Raw genomic sequence first — 19,717 nt, forward strand, 5'->3', positions numbered from 1 at the left:
AATTCTAACGTTGCAATGAAGAGATACACTGGCTAACATGGCTGCAGAAATACATTGTAAAAAAGACTACTAAAAGATACACAGTTAAGAAATTACCAGTAAGAACACATTGTAAAACATGAAAATATGATGGTAATGAGGAGACCTGTGAAAACAAGACAGACTGTAAAACATGGTAACAAGGAGACACACTGTCAAATATTACAATGTGGCAACAATGAAATACACTGTAAAAGGTGACAACAATATTGCAATAAGAAAATGCACTTTTTAAAGAAATGACTACCAGTGTTGGAGGTAACGAGTCACAAAGTAACGTATTACTGTAACGATATTCCTTTTTGGGTAATGAAGTAAAGTAACGCATTACAGTAAAAATAACAGTAACTACACTACTTTACTAGACTATAGGAACACACTTTCCTGCGTTACCCAAGCCATGTTTGCATGTGTGAAGAGTTCTGGGGTCTCATGTATAAAGACTTACGTGGATTTCTCACTGAGACATGGCTGTGGAGGGGGCGTGGTGCATCAGCTGTAGGCGAGAGGTGTGGGGAGGGCTCAGGAGCTGTAGCTAGTTGACTAATCACTGTCCCCTATTAAACGCAGTAGCGTGCTGGACCTGGAGGCACAGTCAGACAGAGATGAGGAAGCTGATACCCAGATGGCAGCCCAGAGAAGAGATGGCCTGCGATCGGCTGAGTGTCGGCGTTCCTCTGTGTTGGAATAAAGAGCCCGCAAACGGCTAACTGTCTATGTGTGTATGGTCTGTGAAGCTGGGGAACCCACAGTGGTAGCAGACATGCTACACTAGCGCCCAATGTGGGGCTCAGCTAAGGTTAAGACATGACAGCAGATGCTGACTGAAATGTGGCGATGAACTGTGACTAGGGGTTGGCGAACTGGCAACAATTGCCGGCGCTCCACGCCCAGATGGAGAGGCATACGCAGCTGCTGGAGGCGATGCTGTCGCAGGCTGGAGCCGCATCAACAGCCCCCTCGCTCTCTGGCGTGTCCCTACATTGGATGACCGAGAACAACGATCCCCAGTCGTTCCTCGACATGTTTGAGGCAACCGCGGCGGCATGTGGTTGGCCAGGGGCAGAGTGGGCTGTGTGTCTGTGCTCGGTCTGCCTGCCACCTCTCGGAGACCATATGGGGACATCAAGAGGGCCGTCCTGGACCAACTGGGATACTTGGCAGAGGACCACCGCCGGAGCTTCAGAGGGACAAAGCAGGGGCCCACTGGCCAGATGTTCGTGTATGCGCAGCAGCTGAGGGACACAGCAAGAAGATGGTTGCGGCCGGGGGAGTCCGCGGGCAAGGAACAGCTGCTGGAGAAGATCGTGTCGAACAGTTTGTGGAGGGGCTCCCAGCTGGCACCTACGAGTGGGTGCGCTGCGCAGCCATCACCCTCGTGGAGGATCGCCTGGCCGTCCTCTTCCATGACCAGACTCCAGAGACTCTGCCAGCATCTTCCGGCCATCCAACACTCCACTCCGGTGTCCGCTCCCTTGCACCATACCCCTACCAGCCCGGTCCCTCTTCCCCGCACTAACACTGTTTCTCTTTCACCACAGGTTCCAGCCACTACGTGTGCTGCTCTCAACCTACAGGGGGTTCCTCGGGCTTCAGGGCAGGAGTGCAGGAGGTGCGGACAACCCGGACACTTCAGCTGGGAGTGCCCGCTTATGGAGGTCAGTCAAGTGGTTCGGGTTGTTGATCCTCCAGCACCCTCCCCCGGGCCAGGAGGGACGTACAGCGTTTCGGTAAGGATTCAGGGGGTACACATCAGGCAATGGTGGGTTCGGGCTGCATGCAGTCTGTAGTTCACCAGAACCTGATTCGACCCGGGGCTTTATTGGAGGTAGGGTGGGTCGATATCAGGTGTGTACATTGGTTTATTCACAGATACCCTGTAGTACCAGTAGAAATTCAGAATAAGGGCAAAAGGCATAGTGTAAAGGCGGAGTTTATTTCCCGCTTGGCGTACCCGATTATTCTGGCTACTGATTGGCAGGGGTTTGATAAACTGGTGGTGGGGCAGTGTGTGGGGGCGCGTTCAGGGCGGACAGGGACATGTGATATGTGTTCTGTGCTCAGTGGTGACGCGAGGTTGTCCGACACTGCAGACGTGTTTGACTCCAAGATTTTCCACTCAAGCAGTCTCGTAATGATACTCTATGTGTTGCACTTTGACCAATTGATAAAAATTGATGGTGCGCCCTGATGCAGCGTTAACATATCCACACTTTTCATTGCACAGTGACAGATTATATCGAATGAGTCGTGACACTCAGACAATTACGCAGTTGTTGGCACCAAAAAGCCGCCGGGAAATGGTTTTCCAGGCGGGTCATTATAACCCGATGGCTGGATATATGGGGTGTGATAAGACACCGAACCGTGTTATGGCCCGATTCTATTGGCCAGGCATCCGGGCAGACGTACGTTCGGTGTGCATCCCACCCTGATTGCCAGTTGGTTTACCAACCGGCCATCCCAAGCGCGCCATTGAGCCCATTACCATTGATTGAGGTCCCATTTGAGTGTATTGGGATAGACCTCATCGGGCCATTTCACCGGAGCGCACATGGACATCACGTTGTGTTTGTTGTTGTGGATTACACAACCCGATATCCAGAGGCAGTGCCGCTGTGCACCATTTCTGCAAAGAGTGTGGTGCCGGCACTGTTTCAAGTCATTTCCCGAGTTGGGATCCCTAAAGAGATCCTGACTGATCATGGCACCCAATTTATGTCGCTAACACTGAGAGAACTGTACTGATTATTGGGTATCAAGTCTATTCAAACCAGTGTTTACCACCCCCAAACCGACGGCCTCGTTGAGCGCCTGAATACGACTTTGAAGTCCATGATCCGTAAGTTTGCACACAATGACAATCATATTTGGGATAAGTGGCAACATCCTCTGTTGTTTGCAGTATGCGAGGTACCCCAAGCCTCCACTGGATTTTCTCCCTTTGAACTGCTGTTTGGCAGGAAACCATGCAGGCTTTTGGACCAGGTTAGAGAAAGCTGTGAGGAAGGTCCACAGGGATGCATCAGCTGCAGGGGAGAGGTGTGGGGAGGGCTCAGGAGAGCAGCGCCAGGCACACCTGTAGCTAGTTGACTAATCACAGATGATTCAGTATGAGTAAAGCGAAAAAAAAGAGGAACTTCACAGAGTCTGAGGTTGAAGTGTTATTAAATCAAGTAGAGACACACAGATATTCTATTTGGTAGCCTGTCGTCAGGCATAAACACAAAAAGAAAGAAAAGTGTGTGGGAGTATGTGTGTGAGGCTGTTAATGACGTGGGGTCGAAGCAGCGTGCACACAAGGAAATCAAAAAGAAATGGTCTGATATAAAGGTAGAAGTGAAGTGGAGTATTTCCCCCGAACCTGTCCAAGCAGCACCAGCGTCCCTTCACCAGGCCGATTGCCCTTTCCACCACTGCCTGAGTTCAGGAACAGAGGTCATCCTCTCTTGGTCGGTGCTGGGATTGGTGAGAGGGGTCAACAGCCATGGTGCCCTGGGGTCAAATGAAGGCAGAAAACACGTGAAATAGATTTAGTTTTGTTTGTTCATACACCATTTGAATGAATCACAATTTTTTCTAATTGTAGGCGCTTTAGTGGGAAATGAATACTTAGGACAAAACAGCTTTATTAACAGATAAATTATTTACTCACTGAGAAGCCACCGATTGCGCACTGTGCCAGCCTCCAGCCTGTTCCCAACCATGCTGTTGGTCAGAATGAACGAGTCATGCATTGAACCAGGCCATCTTGCCACGATGCCAATGAGCTGCATTTGTGCATCACATAGTATTTGAACATTTATGGAATGAAAATGTTTTCAAAATGTTTGACAAAAACAAATTCATCCTGTGATGCCAATAGCTCGGATTACATTAGGGAAACCAGCTCTTGCTGCAAATTGTGCTTTAATGTTGGCCTGTTCAACGACATTGTATGGGAATTTGATGTACCTGGATGACATTCTGATGATCCCGTCCCACACAGCTGGCATGGCTCGACTCAGGGTTGACTGACCTACTGATCGTTCGGCCAGTTCCCATTGGAAAGCCCCTGTTGCCAGGAACCCTAGAGTGGCCAGCACCTGTGTGGGCATGGACAACCCCTGGCTCCGTGCTCTGTTGCGCTCTAGGGCCCGCTGTAGCTCTGCGTACAGCTCGAGGAATACTGGCCTCAGTAAACGAAAACGACTCATGAGCCAGTTGTTATCGTTTGCGAGCATCGCCTCTTAGTGTCACCAAAGGAACAAGGAAACCGGCGTACATCAGCCATGAAGTTGGCAGAGGACACCGCACGTTTCCAGGTCATTTCACTTTTGATACATCTGAATGTTGATGTGGAGGTGGGCGTATTCCATGTTTCTGGGTGCACCCAATTTTGTTACGAGGTCCCTGATCTGTTTAAGTGGTGCAGGCATATGTGCGTGCTACTTGCCTGAGCATGTTGCCATAGAGATTGATATGAGTCGAGTGACGTTGCTGCTGGTGCGAACAGGAGAGAGGGAAATGGAAATGGAGACGGCAACGGAAACGGAGACTGGGGGGTTTCGGCCAGTGGCGGTATTCCCATTACTTTCAGTTTATAGCTCGAAAGGTCAAAATATTCGAGTGAAATGCAGTCTATGCCCAGGAAACATGTTCTTTCAACTGCTGCGAAGTCAATGAGCAACCTGTCCAAGCATTTGTCAGCCCAGCATGGCAATACCAAACTTGTGGCGAAAGATCCTCCTCACCGGTCATCTGAAGGAGTTGATGAGCAGCCAACCCCACCTAAACAGACAAAGCTTTTTTCAAGTTTTGGAGTGCAGAAGCAGGTAACACAGAAAGACATTAACAGGCTGGTTGCTGGGTCCGTTGTAGAGAACATGCTTCCCCTGTCAAATATTGAATCGCCCAGGTTTCAAAAAAATACTAGATAAAATAGTCACGACTCGCAAGCCAATGTCCGACAGGACCTGTGGATTTAACAGTGCGGCATAATTCTTTGTGGTTTCATATGTTTTTATAAGCCATGTTGTTTACATTTATAAAATAAACATTAAGAGATGATAGGGCTGTGATGTCTGTCCATGTATCGGTAAATTAAGAAATGGGAAAGTAAAGTAAAAAGTAGTGAAGTTACTTTTCAAATGCAGTAACTAGTAAAGTAATCTCATTACAATTCACAGAAGTAACTAGTAAAAAGTGAGTAATTACTTTTTTGAGTAACTTCCCCAACACTGATGACTAGAGCTGCACTGTAAAAAATGACTGCTAAAGATGTAAAAATGACTACTAAAAGATACATTATGAGAAAAATACCAATAAGAAATGCACAAGATTTATTTATCGGAAGATACATCGTAAAAAATAAATGACCAATAAGGAATACACTGTAAAAAAATAAAAGATTACATAAAAAATACAAAATAAGGAAATACACTTTAAAAAAAAAAAAAAAAAAAAAAAAAAAAGACTACACTGGTAGAGGTTTGTCTCCCTCTGGTGGTGGTTTCTTAACTCAAACCACAGATAGAACCATAGTAAATGTTCTCTTACCATGGTTTCCGTGGATAGTGACTCCACACCCACTGAAACATGTCCTCTCTACTTCCTGTGTTACACTCAAACCCTTCCAGGTTTTTCTATAGGCTTGATGTAGGTAACAGGCCGATGCCCTGCTGATTCTGACTGACTAACAGTGCTGTTAATCTCATGCTGGTGAGTGTAGCTGAACTCTATTGACTCCACTCATTGACTCAATTCATAGAATCAGTTTAGAGATAAAACCTGTTGTATCCACAGGCTGCTGATTTAGAGCAAATACACATTACACAAATATACAGAGGTCTGGTTCAATAATAATAATAATTTTTATGAGTGAAATATATATTTGGAACATGAGAATATTCAGATGGTTCCTCAAAGGTCTGAACCAAGTCCTAAAACTCTGGACCTTTGCAGAGGGAATGTTCACACATTGACGCTATGATGTTGTCAAGATGTAGAAATGGTTCATGAATGTATTTGTCGTGTCAGATCAGTTTGTTGAGAATCAGTCAATGGGCTCATTGCATCATTTGGGGGCTTGGTGGCTGGAGGCCAGTCCTTTAAAGACGTGGGGCTGCCTTTGTTGTTTTGTAGCCTCGGTGGAATCATTGTTGTGTGTTTGATGGTTTATTGCTGTAACTGTGCAGTGATTTGGGAGTGAGGAGTCGGTGGAAGGCTGCTTAGGTTAACAGTTTGGTTTCTGCTGTGGCTGTTAGCTGTCGCTCATCAACATGGAATTTAAATTATATTAGAGGAGTTTGTTGTATCTTCTACCTGAGACGTGTTGTTGTAAACAAAGGTCAATTTATTGATCACTAATGGCTACGAGGTGGTGAGGGGAGAGAAGACATGGAACAAACGCCTCCACAACCTCTGGATCATCTGCTTCAACCTCTGGATCATCAGGAGTCAGCTCATCCTCTCACAACACACACCATCTTGTTTATCACCACCTCCACCTGTAGAGAGGAGGAGAAAGAAGAGAGGAGGTGAAGGAGTGTTTCCAGAGACTCCCTTCACCATCACATCCAGTAGAAAGAGCAGCAGGAACTTGAGTCCTGTTCAGAGCAGCAGTGGAGCAGCTGTGGAGCATCAAGTCTTTTTCTTCTGCAGATTTCACTAAGAAACTGCTGAGAGTCCTGAACGCTTCATTACTGCACCAAAACTTCAGTGATGGATTTACTGCTGCTCAATGGAAACAAAGATCAGCTGACTAAGAAACTCATGGTTACTAAATGTAATACTGGTTCTGTGATGCACAGGATTCAGTCAGACTGATCTCAGAGCTGTGATCATTTGTTGATCAGATGTGATGAATGACCACCACTGTCTCTATACATCTTGGAAGGCTGTCAGCTGGAATCCAGCTTTATTTCCTGGACACATCAACACAACAACAACAACAGTCGTCTTCACATCAACTCAAACACATGATCACAACAAGCTTCTGGCTCATCTGATTGACTGACTGTTGTCTCTCTCTCTGTCCAATCCTGAAGCCTGTTTCCATTATCCTCTCACAGCTTCACTGAGAAACTGCAGGTTCATAGGAAACACTGGACCGTTGACACAAACTGTGTTTAGGATGATACAGATGAAAGCAGCACGGACTGACAGGAACCCTCTACTCACTCCAGAGTCTCCAGTTTATAGTCTGGACTCTCCACAAGATCAAGAAGCTGCTTCACATCTGAATAATTCATGTTGTTGAGTCTCAGATCCAGATGTCTCAGATGGGAGGGGTTGGACTTCAGAGCTGAGACCAGAGAATCACAGCTGATCTCTGACAACCTGCAGTAACTCAACCTGAATAAAGAATAAAAGATAGAGATTAAATGATGAATAATTCAATGAGATGTATTCAACTCGTGTGTGTGTGTGTGTGTGTGTGTATGAGAGTGTGTATGAGAGTGTGTGAATAAGGGTCTGTGGTATGGGAAGCAATTTGTATTTCATTTTTATTGAACGAAAAGTGTATAAATAAAGTTTAGTCTTGTGTTGTCTTGTGTGGAGAATTTCTTTGATAGTGATCAGGAAACCTTCTAGTGATGTGTATTCAGAATAAATAACAACAACTAACAGTAGACGTTCTCTCCCGTTTCTGCTACAAACACTCGTCTTGAACAAAAGGACATTTACAGATTGATGGAGTAACATGAATTAGATTCAGTTGGTGATTAAACATATCAGATCTACAACAGTAACAGACAGTGAACTCACCTCAGAGTCTCCAGTCTACAGTCTTGACTCTCCAGAAAACTGTACAGCTGCTTCACTCCTGAATCCTTCAGCTTATTGTCACTCAGGTCCAGATGTTTCAGATGGGAGGGGTTGGACTTCAGAGCTGGTCCCAGAGAATCACAGCTGATCTCTGACAAACTGCAGTTCATTAACCTAGATAAAGAATAAAAGATGGAGATAAAATGATGAATAATTCAATGAGATGTGTTGAGGTTTTAAATGTTCAGCTCAACATTACTGTGTCCTAACAGCCTTTAAGCTTCATTGAAGTTGAAAGTGAAAGGGTGCATCAAAGCAGGTTTGTAGGGGTTACAGTAGATGACAGGCTGAGATGGAAACACATATCAAACATGTACAACCTTCCTCAGTTTTTCTGTGTTGTGTTGATAATTTCTTTGGTACAGATCAGGGGCCCATTGCACAAAAGTAGGATTCAGATATCCAGGATAAGTGACTAAGTCTTAGCTCAGTCAATCCTTAACAAGAGCGTCCAGACTTATTCGGTTGAACAAACATCAAGCCGGGATGAGCGGACAAATCGTTCGTCTCCCCATCGGAGCAGGACATACTTATGAAAGCACTGACAGGTGAGTTCTCTGGTGTCCTGCTGGGGGCCAGAGGGGATGTCTCCCAGCCTTTTAGCCTCACACCATATTCAGACCCTTAGGAAGCACAGCAGACATATAATAATGTCCCCACCAGGACAAGGGCTGGATGGAGATGATCTTTGGCCTCCTGAAGGAACGCTTCCAATGTCTCCACCATCTAAGGTCAGCCCAGACAGGACATGTGACATCACTGTGGCCTGTGCTGTCCTCCACTATGTGGCCTGCCTGAGGAGGGAGGGTCCCCAGAGTGACATCAGACGGTGGACTGGGACAATCCAGACAGTGGTCGGCTGGTCAGAGACCAATACGTCTTAAATTATTTCAGTTAAAATGTATTCTGTACATTTAAGGTGAATATAGCCTGTAGTGGTAGAGACACATGCTTTAGAATTAAGTTAAACTGGGTCTGTAATGGAAAAGGAATTTGTATTATTTGATATTATTTGGCCTATTGTGCTGTATACTGTATACAGGCCTCACATTTGTCTGTTTATTTAAGTATGGATCTGTCCTGTATTTATTTGTGTGTTGTATAATATGCTGTGATTCTGTTCTTTCTATCTTGTAGAGCACTGTGTGACTCCAGTTTACTGACTTTGATTTATTCTTATTCAATAAAGGAACATCATGTTACTCTTTGACGTGTATTTATATTTCTATGGGATGTGTATTTTGTACATAGACTAATGGAAACTAAACTATCTACTGACTAGAAAATCATCTACAATTATGCCAATTAATGATGACAAATGTTTAAATAATGACAGTGGGTCTAGTTGAATGTGATAACACTGTGTAGTGGACAGTGGAATAAATATTGTTTTCCATTTGAGTGACAGCTGACTGATATAAGGGATTAGATTAAATAGATCCTGGAAGTTAGCCTGGTGTGGAGCAGGCTAGCTCCACAGGATAAATCTCCATGGTAACTTGTGTCAAACATATCCAGCTTTCATGCAACCGGATCATGGATAAATTAATCCAGGATAACCAAATATCCCGGATTACTCCCTTATCCTGGTTTTGTGCAACAGGCCCCAGGAAACCTTGTGGTGATGCATATTCACAATAAATAACAACAACCAACAGTAGACGTTCTCTCCAGTTTCTGCTACAAACTCTCATCTTGAACTAGAGGACATTTACAGATTGATGGAGCAACATTAATTAGATTCAGTTGGTGATTAAACATATCAGATCTACAATAGACTGTGAACTCACCTCAGAGTCTCCAGTCTACAGTCTGGACTCTCCAGAAAACCGCACAGCTGCTTCACTCCTGAATCCTCCAGGTTGTTGTTACTCAGGTTCAGATGTTTCAGATGGGAGGGGTTGGACTTCAGAGCTGGTCCCAGAGAATCACAGCTGATCTCTGACAAACTGCAGTAACTCAACCTGAATAAAGAATAAAAGATGGAGATAAAATGATGAATAATTCAATGAAATGTGTTGAGGTTTTAAATGTTCAGCTCAACATTACTGTGTCCTAACAGCCTTTAAGCTTCATTGAAGCTGAAAGTAAAAGGGTGCATAAAAGCAGGTTTGTAGGGGTTACAGTAGATGACTGTCACACCGTGGTGAGGGTGTCTTGTCTTGGGTTGTTTTGTCCTGTCATTTCCTATTTTATTTTGAAAAGTAATTCTCCTCTCGTTTCAGGTCACTTGCCCTTCCAAATGTGTCTCAGTCTGATTATCCTAAGTGTTTCCACCTGCCCCATATTTCCCTCCATGTGTTTAAGTAGTCTGTGTTCCCCTTGTCTTGTGCCAGAGTGTCATCGTCCTTGTCCTGCACCAGAGCCTTGTTCCATGTCCACAGCTATAGTAGTTGCCCAAGTAAGCCGTTTATACCTCTCGAAGAGTGATTTTTTGTTTGTTAATTCTTTCCATAGTTTAGATTCTTAGTCCTTCGGTTTTCCTCCATTCGGAGCGTTTTGTGTTTCTCGATTTGTTTCTTTTGATTAGAGTTTTTTCCTCCTCCTGGAGAGTTTTTTGTTTCTCAGTATTCAGAGTTAGTGTCGAGGTTTTTATAGCCATTTGTTTGTCACTCTGTATGAGTTCTCCGGTGAATTCAATAAAAGCCTGTTTGTTATTCAATATCTCTGCATCTGAGTCCTGCTTCGAGTCTCGGCCTGACAATGACGGGCTGAGATGGAAACACACATGAAACATGTACAGTCCAAAAGTTCAAGAAGCACTGCAGTCATTCACAAAGCAAAACAACGACTGGATCAGAATCCTCTCTGCACACTTTACTGTTCACTGGTCTCACCATATTTCCATTACTGTGCTGAGGTAGAAAATTTCATTCCATTCACTTACCATCCTGCAGAAAAGAGCAATAAGGACTATTGATCAGGTCAACTACTAGAACACACTGATCCACTTTGATCCAATCAGAACTCCTGAAACTCACTGACATTGTATCTCACCAAACACCAATCATCATGTTTGAGGCCAGAAACAGACAACTAGCAGAAAACATCCAGAAACATTTAGGAATCAGGAGGGAGGTTATCAGTGAAGAGGGAACACAATTTCAAAACCTTAAACATACCAACAATGTGTCGTTCATTTCTTTTTTCTGTGTTTTCTTGTTGTTTCCTTCTTCAAGTTTTCATTGTGTTGTGTTGTGTTGTGTTGTGCTGTGTTATGTTGAGAATTAGTTTGGTACTAATCAGGGGTCCGTTGCACAAAAGTAGGATTCAGATATCCAGGATAAGTGACTAAGTCTGAGCTCAATGAATCCTAAACAAGAGCATCCAGGCTTATTCAGTTGAACAAACATCAAGCCAGGATGAGCGGACACGGATTCATCAAGCCAGGTTAAACTAATCTTGGATCAGAGCACGCACACGGCTCCTCAAGTAGACCCCGCGATGGATCACAGATTCACTGATTCACTATGGCAATGACAGCATTGTTCGTCTCCCCATCGGAGCAGGACATAGTTATGAAAGCACTGACAGGTGAAATCTCTGGTGTCCTGCTGGGGGACAGAGGGCATGTCTCTCAGCCTTTTAGCCTCACACCATATTCAGACCCTTAGGAAGCACAGCAGACATATGATAATGTCCCCACCAGGACAAGGTCTGGATGGGGATGATCCTCCTGAAGGAACGCTCCCAATGTCTCCACCATCTAAGGTCAGCCCAGACAGGTCATGTGACATCACTGTGGCCTGTGCTGTCCTCCACTATGTGGCCTGCCTGAGGAGGGAGGGGTCCCCAGAGTGACATCAGACGGTGGACTGGGACAATCCAGACAGTGGTCGGCTGGTCAGAGACCAATACGTCTTAAATTATTTCAGTTAAAATGTATTCTGTACATTTAAGGTGAATATAGCCTGTAGTGGCAGAGACACATGCTTTAGAGTTAAGTTAAACTGGGTCTGTAATGGAAAAGGAATTTGTATTATTTGATATTATTTGGCCTATTGTGCTGTGTACTGTATACAGGCCTCACATTTGTCTGTTCATTTAAGTATGGATCTGTCCTGTATTTATTTGTGTGTTGTATAATATGCTGTGATTCTGTTCTTTCTATCTTGTAGAGCACTGTGTGACTTCAGTTTACTGGCTTTGATTTATTCTTATTCAATAAAGGAACATCATGTTTCTCTTTGACGTGTATTTATATTTCTATGGGATGTGTATTTTATACATAGACTAATGGAAACTAAACTATCTACTGATTGAAAAATCATCTAGAATAATGCCAATTAATGATGACAAATGTTTAAATAATGACAGTGGGTCTAGTTGAATGTGATAACACTGTGTAGTGGACAGTGGAATAAATATTAGTTGCCATTTGAGTGACAGCTGACTGAGATAAGGGATGAGATAAATAGATCCTGGAAGTTATCCTGGTTTGGAGCAGGTTAGCTCCACAGGATACATCTCCATGGTAACTTATGTCAAACATATCCTGCTTTCATGCAACCGGATCATGGATAAGTTCATCCATAACCAACATATCCTGGATTAATCCCTTATCCTGGTTTTGTGCAACAGGCCCCAGGAAACCTTGTGTTGATGCATATTCAGAATAAATAACAACAACTAACAGTAGACGTTCTCTCCAGTTTCTGCTACAAACACTCGTCTTGAACTAAAGGACATTTACAGATTAATGGAGCAATATGAATTAGATTCAGTTGGTGATTAAACATATCAGATCTACAACAGTAACAAGCAGTGAACTCACTCCAGAGTCTCCAGTCTACAGTCTGGACTGTCCAGAAAACCACACAGCTGCTTCACTCCTGAATCCTCCAGGTTGTTTCCACTCAGGTTCAGATGTTTCAGATGGGAGGGGTTGGACTTCAGAGCTGGTCCCAGAGAATCACAGCTGATCTCTGACAAACTGCAGCAAATCAACCTGAATAAAGAATAAAAGATGGAGATAAAATGATGAATAATTCAGTGAGATGTGTTGAGGTTTTAAATGTTCAGCTCAACATTACTGTGTCCTAACAGCCTTTAAGCTTCATTGAAGCTGAAAGTGAAAGGGTGCATGAAAGCAGGTTTGTAGGGGTTACAGTAGATGACAGGCTGAGATGGAAACACACATCAAACATGTACAGTCCAAAGGTTAAAGAAGCACTGCAGTCATTCACAAAGCAAAACAATGACTGGATCAGAATCCTCTCTGCACACTTTACTGTTCACTGGTCTCACCATATTTCCATTACTGTGCTGAGGTAGAAAACTTCATTCCATTCACTTACAATCCTGCAGAAAAGAGCAATAAGGACTATTGATCAGGTCAACTACTAGAACACACTGATCCACTTTGATCCAATCAGAACTCCTGAAACTCACTGACATCGTATCTCACCAAACACCAATCATCATGTTTGAGGCCAGAAACAGACAACTAGCAGAAAACATCCAAAAACATTTAGGAATCAGGAGGGAGGTTATCAGTGAAGAGGGAACACAACTTCGAAACCTTAAACATACCAACAATGTGTCGTTCATTTCTTTTTTCTGTGTTTTCTTCTTGTTTCCTTCTTCAGGTTTTCATTGTGTTGTGTTGTGTTGTGTTGAGAATTAGTTTGGTACTAATCAGGGGTCCGTTGCACAAAAGTAGGATTCAGATATCCAGGATAAGTGACTAAGTCTGAGCTCAATGAATCCTAAACAAGAGCGTCCAGGCTTATTTGGGTGGACAAACATCAAGCCAGGATGAGTGGACACGGATTCATCAAGCCAGGTTTAACTAATCTTGGATCAGAGCGCGCATACGGCTCCTCAAGTAGACCCTGCGATCAATCACAGATTCACTGATTCACCATGGCAACGAGAGCATCGTTCGTCTCCCCATCGGAGCAGCACATATTTATGAAGGACTATGAAGGAGTAAAAGATCATATTAAAAATAAAGGAAACACCACCACTGCCATAAAACAAAGAGAGAAAACGTGGCAACGTATTAAATTCCTCTGATCACGTAAGTATTGCACAAACACACACTCACTACTCCACTGAAACATCACAATTACAATCCAAATAGTCCATTAACATCTGAAAACGTAGTCTAGTTGTACTCTGGTTATGAAACAGCTGAAACTACAAGTGAAACTGACGGAAGATGTGAATAAAATGATGGAAATGCTATCTATAAGAACATTCTGCAGGAAGTTAAGTGCCCCAACAAATACTATGCTCGAGTGTACATTGTACGTGTTATATTGCCTGTACTTACAACACCACCAGTTGACCTCCCCCCAGCAGAGGATAGACCTTAGAACTGAACAGAGGCCTGTGTTGGAGGGGGTCCCTGAGGGGACAGACTCAAATCTAAGTCCCTCCCAAGAAGATGCCACCCTCTTCATACACGGTACATTCTTCCATCTTTATGTGAGACATAACCAACCATTCATATTGAATCCATCTGGACTCTCTGACTGTGGTTCACCTTGTAGTGTCTAGTTGTGAGTCCTCCATGAAAGTCATACTGTAGCCTGGCATGTCTCATCTACTGGCTTTAATATGACTCCATTAAATGTGATAGTGAAATTACTAATTACAGGACAAGTGTTAACAGTCGTAGTAGGATACTCATTGCTTTGTGTCACAGGTTTCTCCAACATGATTGGTCCATTTGACTGCACCCACATCTAAATAAAATCCTCCTCATGTTCCTGTGAGGGAGGTTTTGTGAATAGGAAATCCTTTCACAGCATTAATGTTCAGGTGAACATGACATTTTGATATATTTGAACACTGTACATTGCTTGTGATGTGTATTGATCAGTTTAATAGTCTACATCTTATAGAAAGGCTCTGCAGTGATGACTACCTGATCAGAGTGACCTGGCTCGGTCCATGACTCCTGAACCTTTCGGTCCTTTACAATCTATCGACACCGGTCACTAGGTGGCGCACTTAACATCTGTTACTAACCACTTTTAACATCATGGCTGTGTCTAGAATGTCTCTACTGAACTCTGTTTATGAGGCTGTGATGACAGGTGAGTTCTCTGGTGTCCTGCTGGGGGACAGAGGGCATGTCTCCCAGCCTTTAAGCCTCACACCATATTCAGACCCTCAGGAAGCACAGCAGACATATGATAATGTCCCCACCAGGACAAGGGCTGGATGGAGATGATCTTTGGCCTCCTGAAGGAACGCTTCCAATGTCTCCACCATCTAAGGTCAGCCCAGACAGGACATGTGACATCACTGTGGCCTGTGCTGTCCTCCACTATGTGGCCTGCCTGAGGAGGGAGGGGTCCCCAGAGTGACATCAGACGGTGGACTGGGACAATCCAGACAGTGGTCAGCTGGCCAGAGACCAATACGTCTTAAATTATTTCAGTTAAAATGTATTCTGTACATTTAAGGTGAATAAAGCCTGTAGTGGTAGAGACACATGCTTTAGAGTTAAGTTAAACTGGGTCTGTAATGGAAAAGGAATTTGTATTATTTGATATTATTTGGCCTATTGTGCTGTGTACTGTATACAGGCCTCATTTTTGTCTGTTCATTTAAGTATGGATCTGTCCTGTATTTATTTGTGTGTTGTATAATATGCTGTGATTCTGTTCTTTCTATCTTGTAGAGCACTGTGTGACTCCAGTTTACTGGCTTTGATTTATTCTTATTCAATAAAGGAACATCATGTTTCTCTTTGGTGTGTATTTATATTTCTATGGGATGTGTATTATATACATAGACTAATGGAAACTAAACTATCTACTGACTGAAAAATCATCTACAATTATGTCAATTAATGATGACAAATGTTTAAATAATGACAGTGGGTCTAGTTGAATGTGATAACACTGTGTAGAGGGCAGTGGAATAAATATTGTTTTCCATTTGAGTGACAGCTGACTGAGATAAGGGATTAGATTAAATAGTTCCTGGAAGTTATCCTGGTTTGGAGCAGGTTAGCTCCACAGGATAAATCTCCATGGTAACTTATGTCAAACATATCCAGCTTTCATGCAACCGGATCATGGATAAATTCATCCAGGATAACCAAATATCCCAGATTAATCCCTTATCCTGGTTTTGTGCAACAGGCCCCAGGAAACCTTGTGTTGATGCATATTCACAATAAATAACAACCACTAACAGTAGACGTTCTCTCCAGTTTCTGCTACAAACACTCGTCGTGAACTAAAGGACATTTACAGATTGATGGAGCAACATTAATTAGATTCAGTTGGTGATTAAACAAATCAGATCTACAACAGTAAGAGACAGTAAACTCACTCCAGAGTCTCCAGTCTACAGTCTGGACTGTCCAGAAAACCACACAGCTGCTTCACTCCTGAATCCTCCAGGTTGTTTCCACTCAGGTTCAGATGTTTCAGATGGGAGGGGTTGGACTTCAGAGCTGGTCCCAGAGAATCACAGCTGATCTCTGACAAACTGCAGCAACTCAACCTGAATAAAGAATAAAAGATGGAGATAAAATGATGTATAATTCAATGACATGTGTTGAGGTTTTAAATGTTCAGCTCAACATTACTGTGTCCTAACAGCCTTTAAGCTTCATTGAAGCTGAAAGTGAAAGGGTGCATGAAAGCAGGTTTGTAGGGGTTACAGTAGATGAAAGGCTGAGATGGAAACACACATCAAACATGTACAGTCCAAAGGTTCAAGAAGCACTGCAGTCATTCACAAAGCAAAACAATGACTGGATCAGAATCCTCTCTGCACACTTTACTGTTCACTGGTCTCACCATATTTCCATTGCTGTGCTGAGGTAGAAAACTTCATTCCATTCACTTACCATCCTGCAGAAAAGAGCAATAAGGACTATTGATCAGGTCAACTACTAGAACACACTGATCCACTTTGATCCAATCAGAACTCCTGAAACTCACTGACATTGTATCTCACCAAACACCAATCATCATGTTTGAGGCCAGAAACAGACAACTAGCAGAAAACATCCAGAAACATTTAGGAATCAGGAGGGAGGTTATCAGTGAAGAGGGAACACAACTTCAAAACCTTAAACATACCAACAATGTGTCGTTCATTTCTTTTTTCTGTGTTTTCTTGTTGTTTCCTTCTTCAGGTTTTCATCGTTATGTTGTGTTGTGTTGTGTTGTGTTGTGTTGTGTTGTGTGGATAATTTGTTTGGTACTAATCAGGGGTCCGTTGCACATAAGTAGGATTCAGATATCCAGGATAAGTGACTAAGTCTGAGCTTAATGAATCCTAAACAAGAGCGTCCAGGCTTATTCGGTTGCACAAACATCAAGCCAGGATGAGCCGACACGGATTCATCAAGCCAGGTTTAACTAATCTTGGATCAGAGCGCACACACGGCTCCTGTTGGGGGACAGAGGGGGTGTCTCTCAGCCTTTTAGCCTCACACCATATTCAGACCCTCAGACATATAATAATGTCCCCACCAGGACAAGGGCTGGATGGAGATGATCTTTGGCCTCCTGAAGGAACGCTTCCAATGTCTCCGCCATCTAAGGTCAGCCCAGACAGGACATGTGACATCACTGCGGCCTGTGCTGTCCTCAGGCAGCACAGGCCAGAGACACATGCTTTAGTGGTAGAGACACATGCTTTAGAGTTAACTTAAACTGGGTCTGTAATGGAAAAGGAATTTGTATTATTTGATATTATTTGGCCTATTGTGCTGTATACTGTATACAGGCCTATCTTGTAGAGCACTGTGTGACTCCAGTTTACTGGCTTTGATTTATTCTTATTCAATAAATGAACATCATGTTACTCTTTGAAGTGTATATATATTTCTATGGGATGTGTATTTTATACATAGACTAATGGAAACTAAACTATCTACTGACTGATAAATCATCTACAATTATGCCAATTAATGATGACAATTGTTTAAATAATGACAGTGGGTCTAGTTGAATGTGATAACAATGTGTAGTGGGCAGTGGAATAAATATTGCTTTCCATTTGAGTGATAGCTGACTGAGATAATGGATGAGATTAAATAGATCCTGGAAGTTAGCCTGAGGTCTATATCACGAAGCAGGATTACGGATTTAGCGAGGTAACTTCAGGGTTAAGCCTGGGTTTCTGGTATCACGAAGCTGGATTCATTCTTATCGAGCTACGTTACCATGGTAACTTACTCTGAACGGCAAACCTGCTTCAGGTCAGGGTAAATCTCAGGATTTATCTGAATCCAATAAAAGGATCCACCCACCGGCCAATCAGCTGTTTGGGAAAGAATCGCGTGCCATTTCATTGAAGACTCGATTGAGATTAGAGCCCAAATCCTAGAAGAGCGTTATGGCATGAACGCATCTTCCAGGAGATAATCACACAAAGAAGAGGATATTTTAGCCATTTGTCCCCGCTAAGCTCATACACAGCTCAAAATCAGGATAATTTCATCCAGGCCAACAACTTGATGTATTGATATTATGTAATCATGGCATCAGCTTCAAGCTTTTTTGTAGCCCATCTAACATTAAAGAAATCCAACTCCCCAGATGAAATGATGTTTTTGTGCTTTGTTTTTATCTGCTCCCACGTTCTTTTTTTCTCCAGAGGGGTTACATCTGGGGGATTCATCTATGTAGCGCAGTGATTGAGATTCATGACTTTGTTAAATGCAAACTAATTGAGCCACTGATGTGTAACGTGCGTGTACATGTCTGTGAAGGTTCTCAGTCATCCAGGTCATGGTAATCCAAAAAAGGCGTTGAATAAGGTCAGCTGGACTTGTAGAATTTTTTCTTGAAGACGTTTCGCCACTCATTCGAGTAGCTTCTTCAGTTCTGATCAACTAGTGGGAAATTGGGGTTTAAATAGGAATAAACTCTGTGGGTAACACCCACCCGAAACTTGCTTGACCAGAAACTGGGGTCACTCATTACCATAATGGCTGGTACTTACCTGTCCTTGAATGGGGGGAAAACTGTGTGCCTAGGATAACTTATCCTATGAATAGAGCTCTAACGAGGCTATTGTAAACTCTGAGATTTAATTTACCAACTATTTATAATTCAGTTTTGACTTCTGTCCCCAAGAAGTTTCAACAACATTCACACTTTGAGCCTCCAGGCTCCCATGGACAATAGCCTCATGCTCATAGGTTCAGCTGGATAAGTTGGAGTAAAACCGGATAAGTTGAACTTGCTTCTTGATACAGGCCTCTGGTCTGGAGCAGGCAACATATCCCGGATTAATCCCTTATCCTGGTTTTGTGCAACAGGCCCCAGGAAACCTTGTGTTGATGCATATTCAGAATAAATAACAACTAACAGCAGACGTTCTCTCCAGTTTCTGCTACAAACACTCGTCTTCAATAAAGGACATTTACAGATTGATGGAGCAACATGAATTACATTCAGTTGGTGATTAAACATATCAGATCTACAACAGTAACAGACAGTGAACTCACTCCAGAGTCTCCAGTCTACAGTCTGGACTCTCCAGAAAACCACACAGCTGCTTCACTCCTGAATCCTCCAGGCTGTTGTCACTCAGGTCCAGATGTTTCAGATGGGAGGGGTTGGACTTCAGAGCTGGTCCCAGAGAATCACAGCTGATCTCTGACAAACTGCAGTCACTCAACCTGAATAAAGAATAAAAGATGGAGATAAAATGATGAATAATTCAATGAGATGTGTTGATGTTTTAAATGTTCAGCTCAACATTACTGTGTCCTAAATATCATTAATTTTCTTCTAAATGAAACGTTCACATCACAGAATGCGGTTTGCACATGGGGTAGGCAGACGCACGGTGAGATTGTTCTCCCAGACAAACCGCAATTTACACCCAAACTAACTCAAAACTCAGTCCTGGTTGATAAAAAAAGATAAATGGATGGGGG

At 43.2% G+C, this 19,717-nt stretch overlaps 1 protein-coding gene across 1 annotated transcript in view; it reads right to left on the bottom strand.

The window, feature by feature from the left end:
* Positions 1–3,428: 3,428 nt before the first annotated feature.
* The window catches only part of LOC125001195 (NACHT, LRR and PYD domains-containing protein 3-like), a 22,902-nt gene continuing 6,613 nt past the window's right edge, over positions 3,429–19,717 (bottom strand). Inside the window, exon 4 of the mRNA XM_047577113.1 lies at positions 3,429–3,534. Coding sequence (XP_047433069.1) covers positions 3,429–3,534 — 106 coding nt within the window. The remainder of the gene's footprint in view (positions 3,535–19,717) is intronic.

Source organism: Mugil cephalus, chromosome 23 (genome assembly GCF_022458985.1).
Source record: "Mugil cephalus isolate CIBA_MC_2020 chromosome 23, CIBA_Mcephalus_1.1, whole genome shotgun sequence".
Lineage (NCBI taxonomy): Eukaryota > Metazoa > Chordata > Actinopteri > Mugiliformes > Mugilidae > Mugil > Mugil cephalus.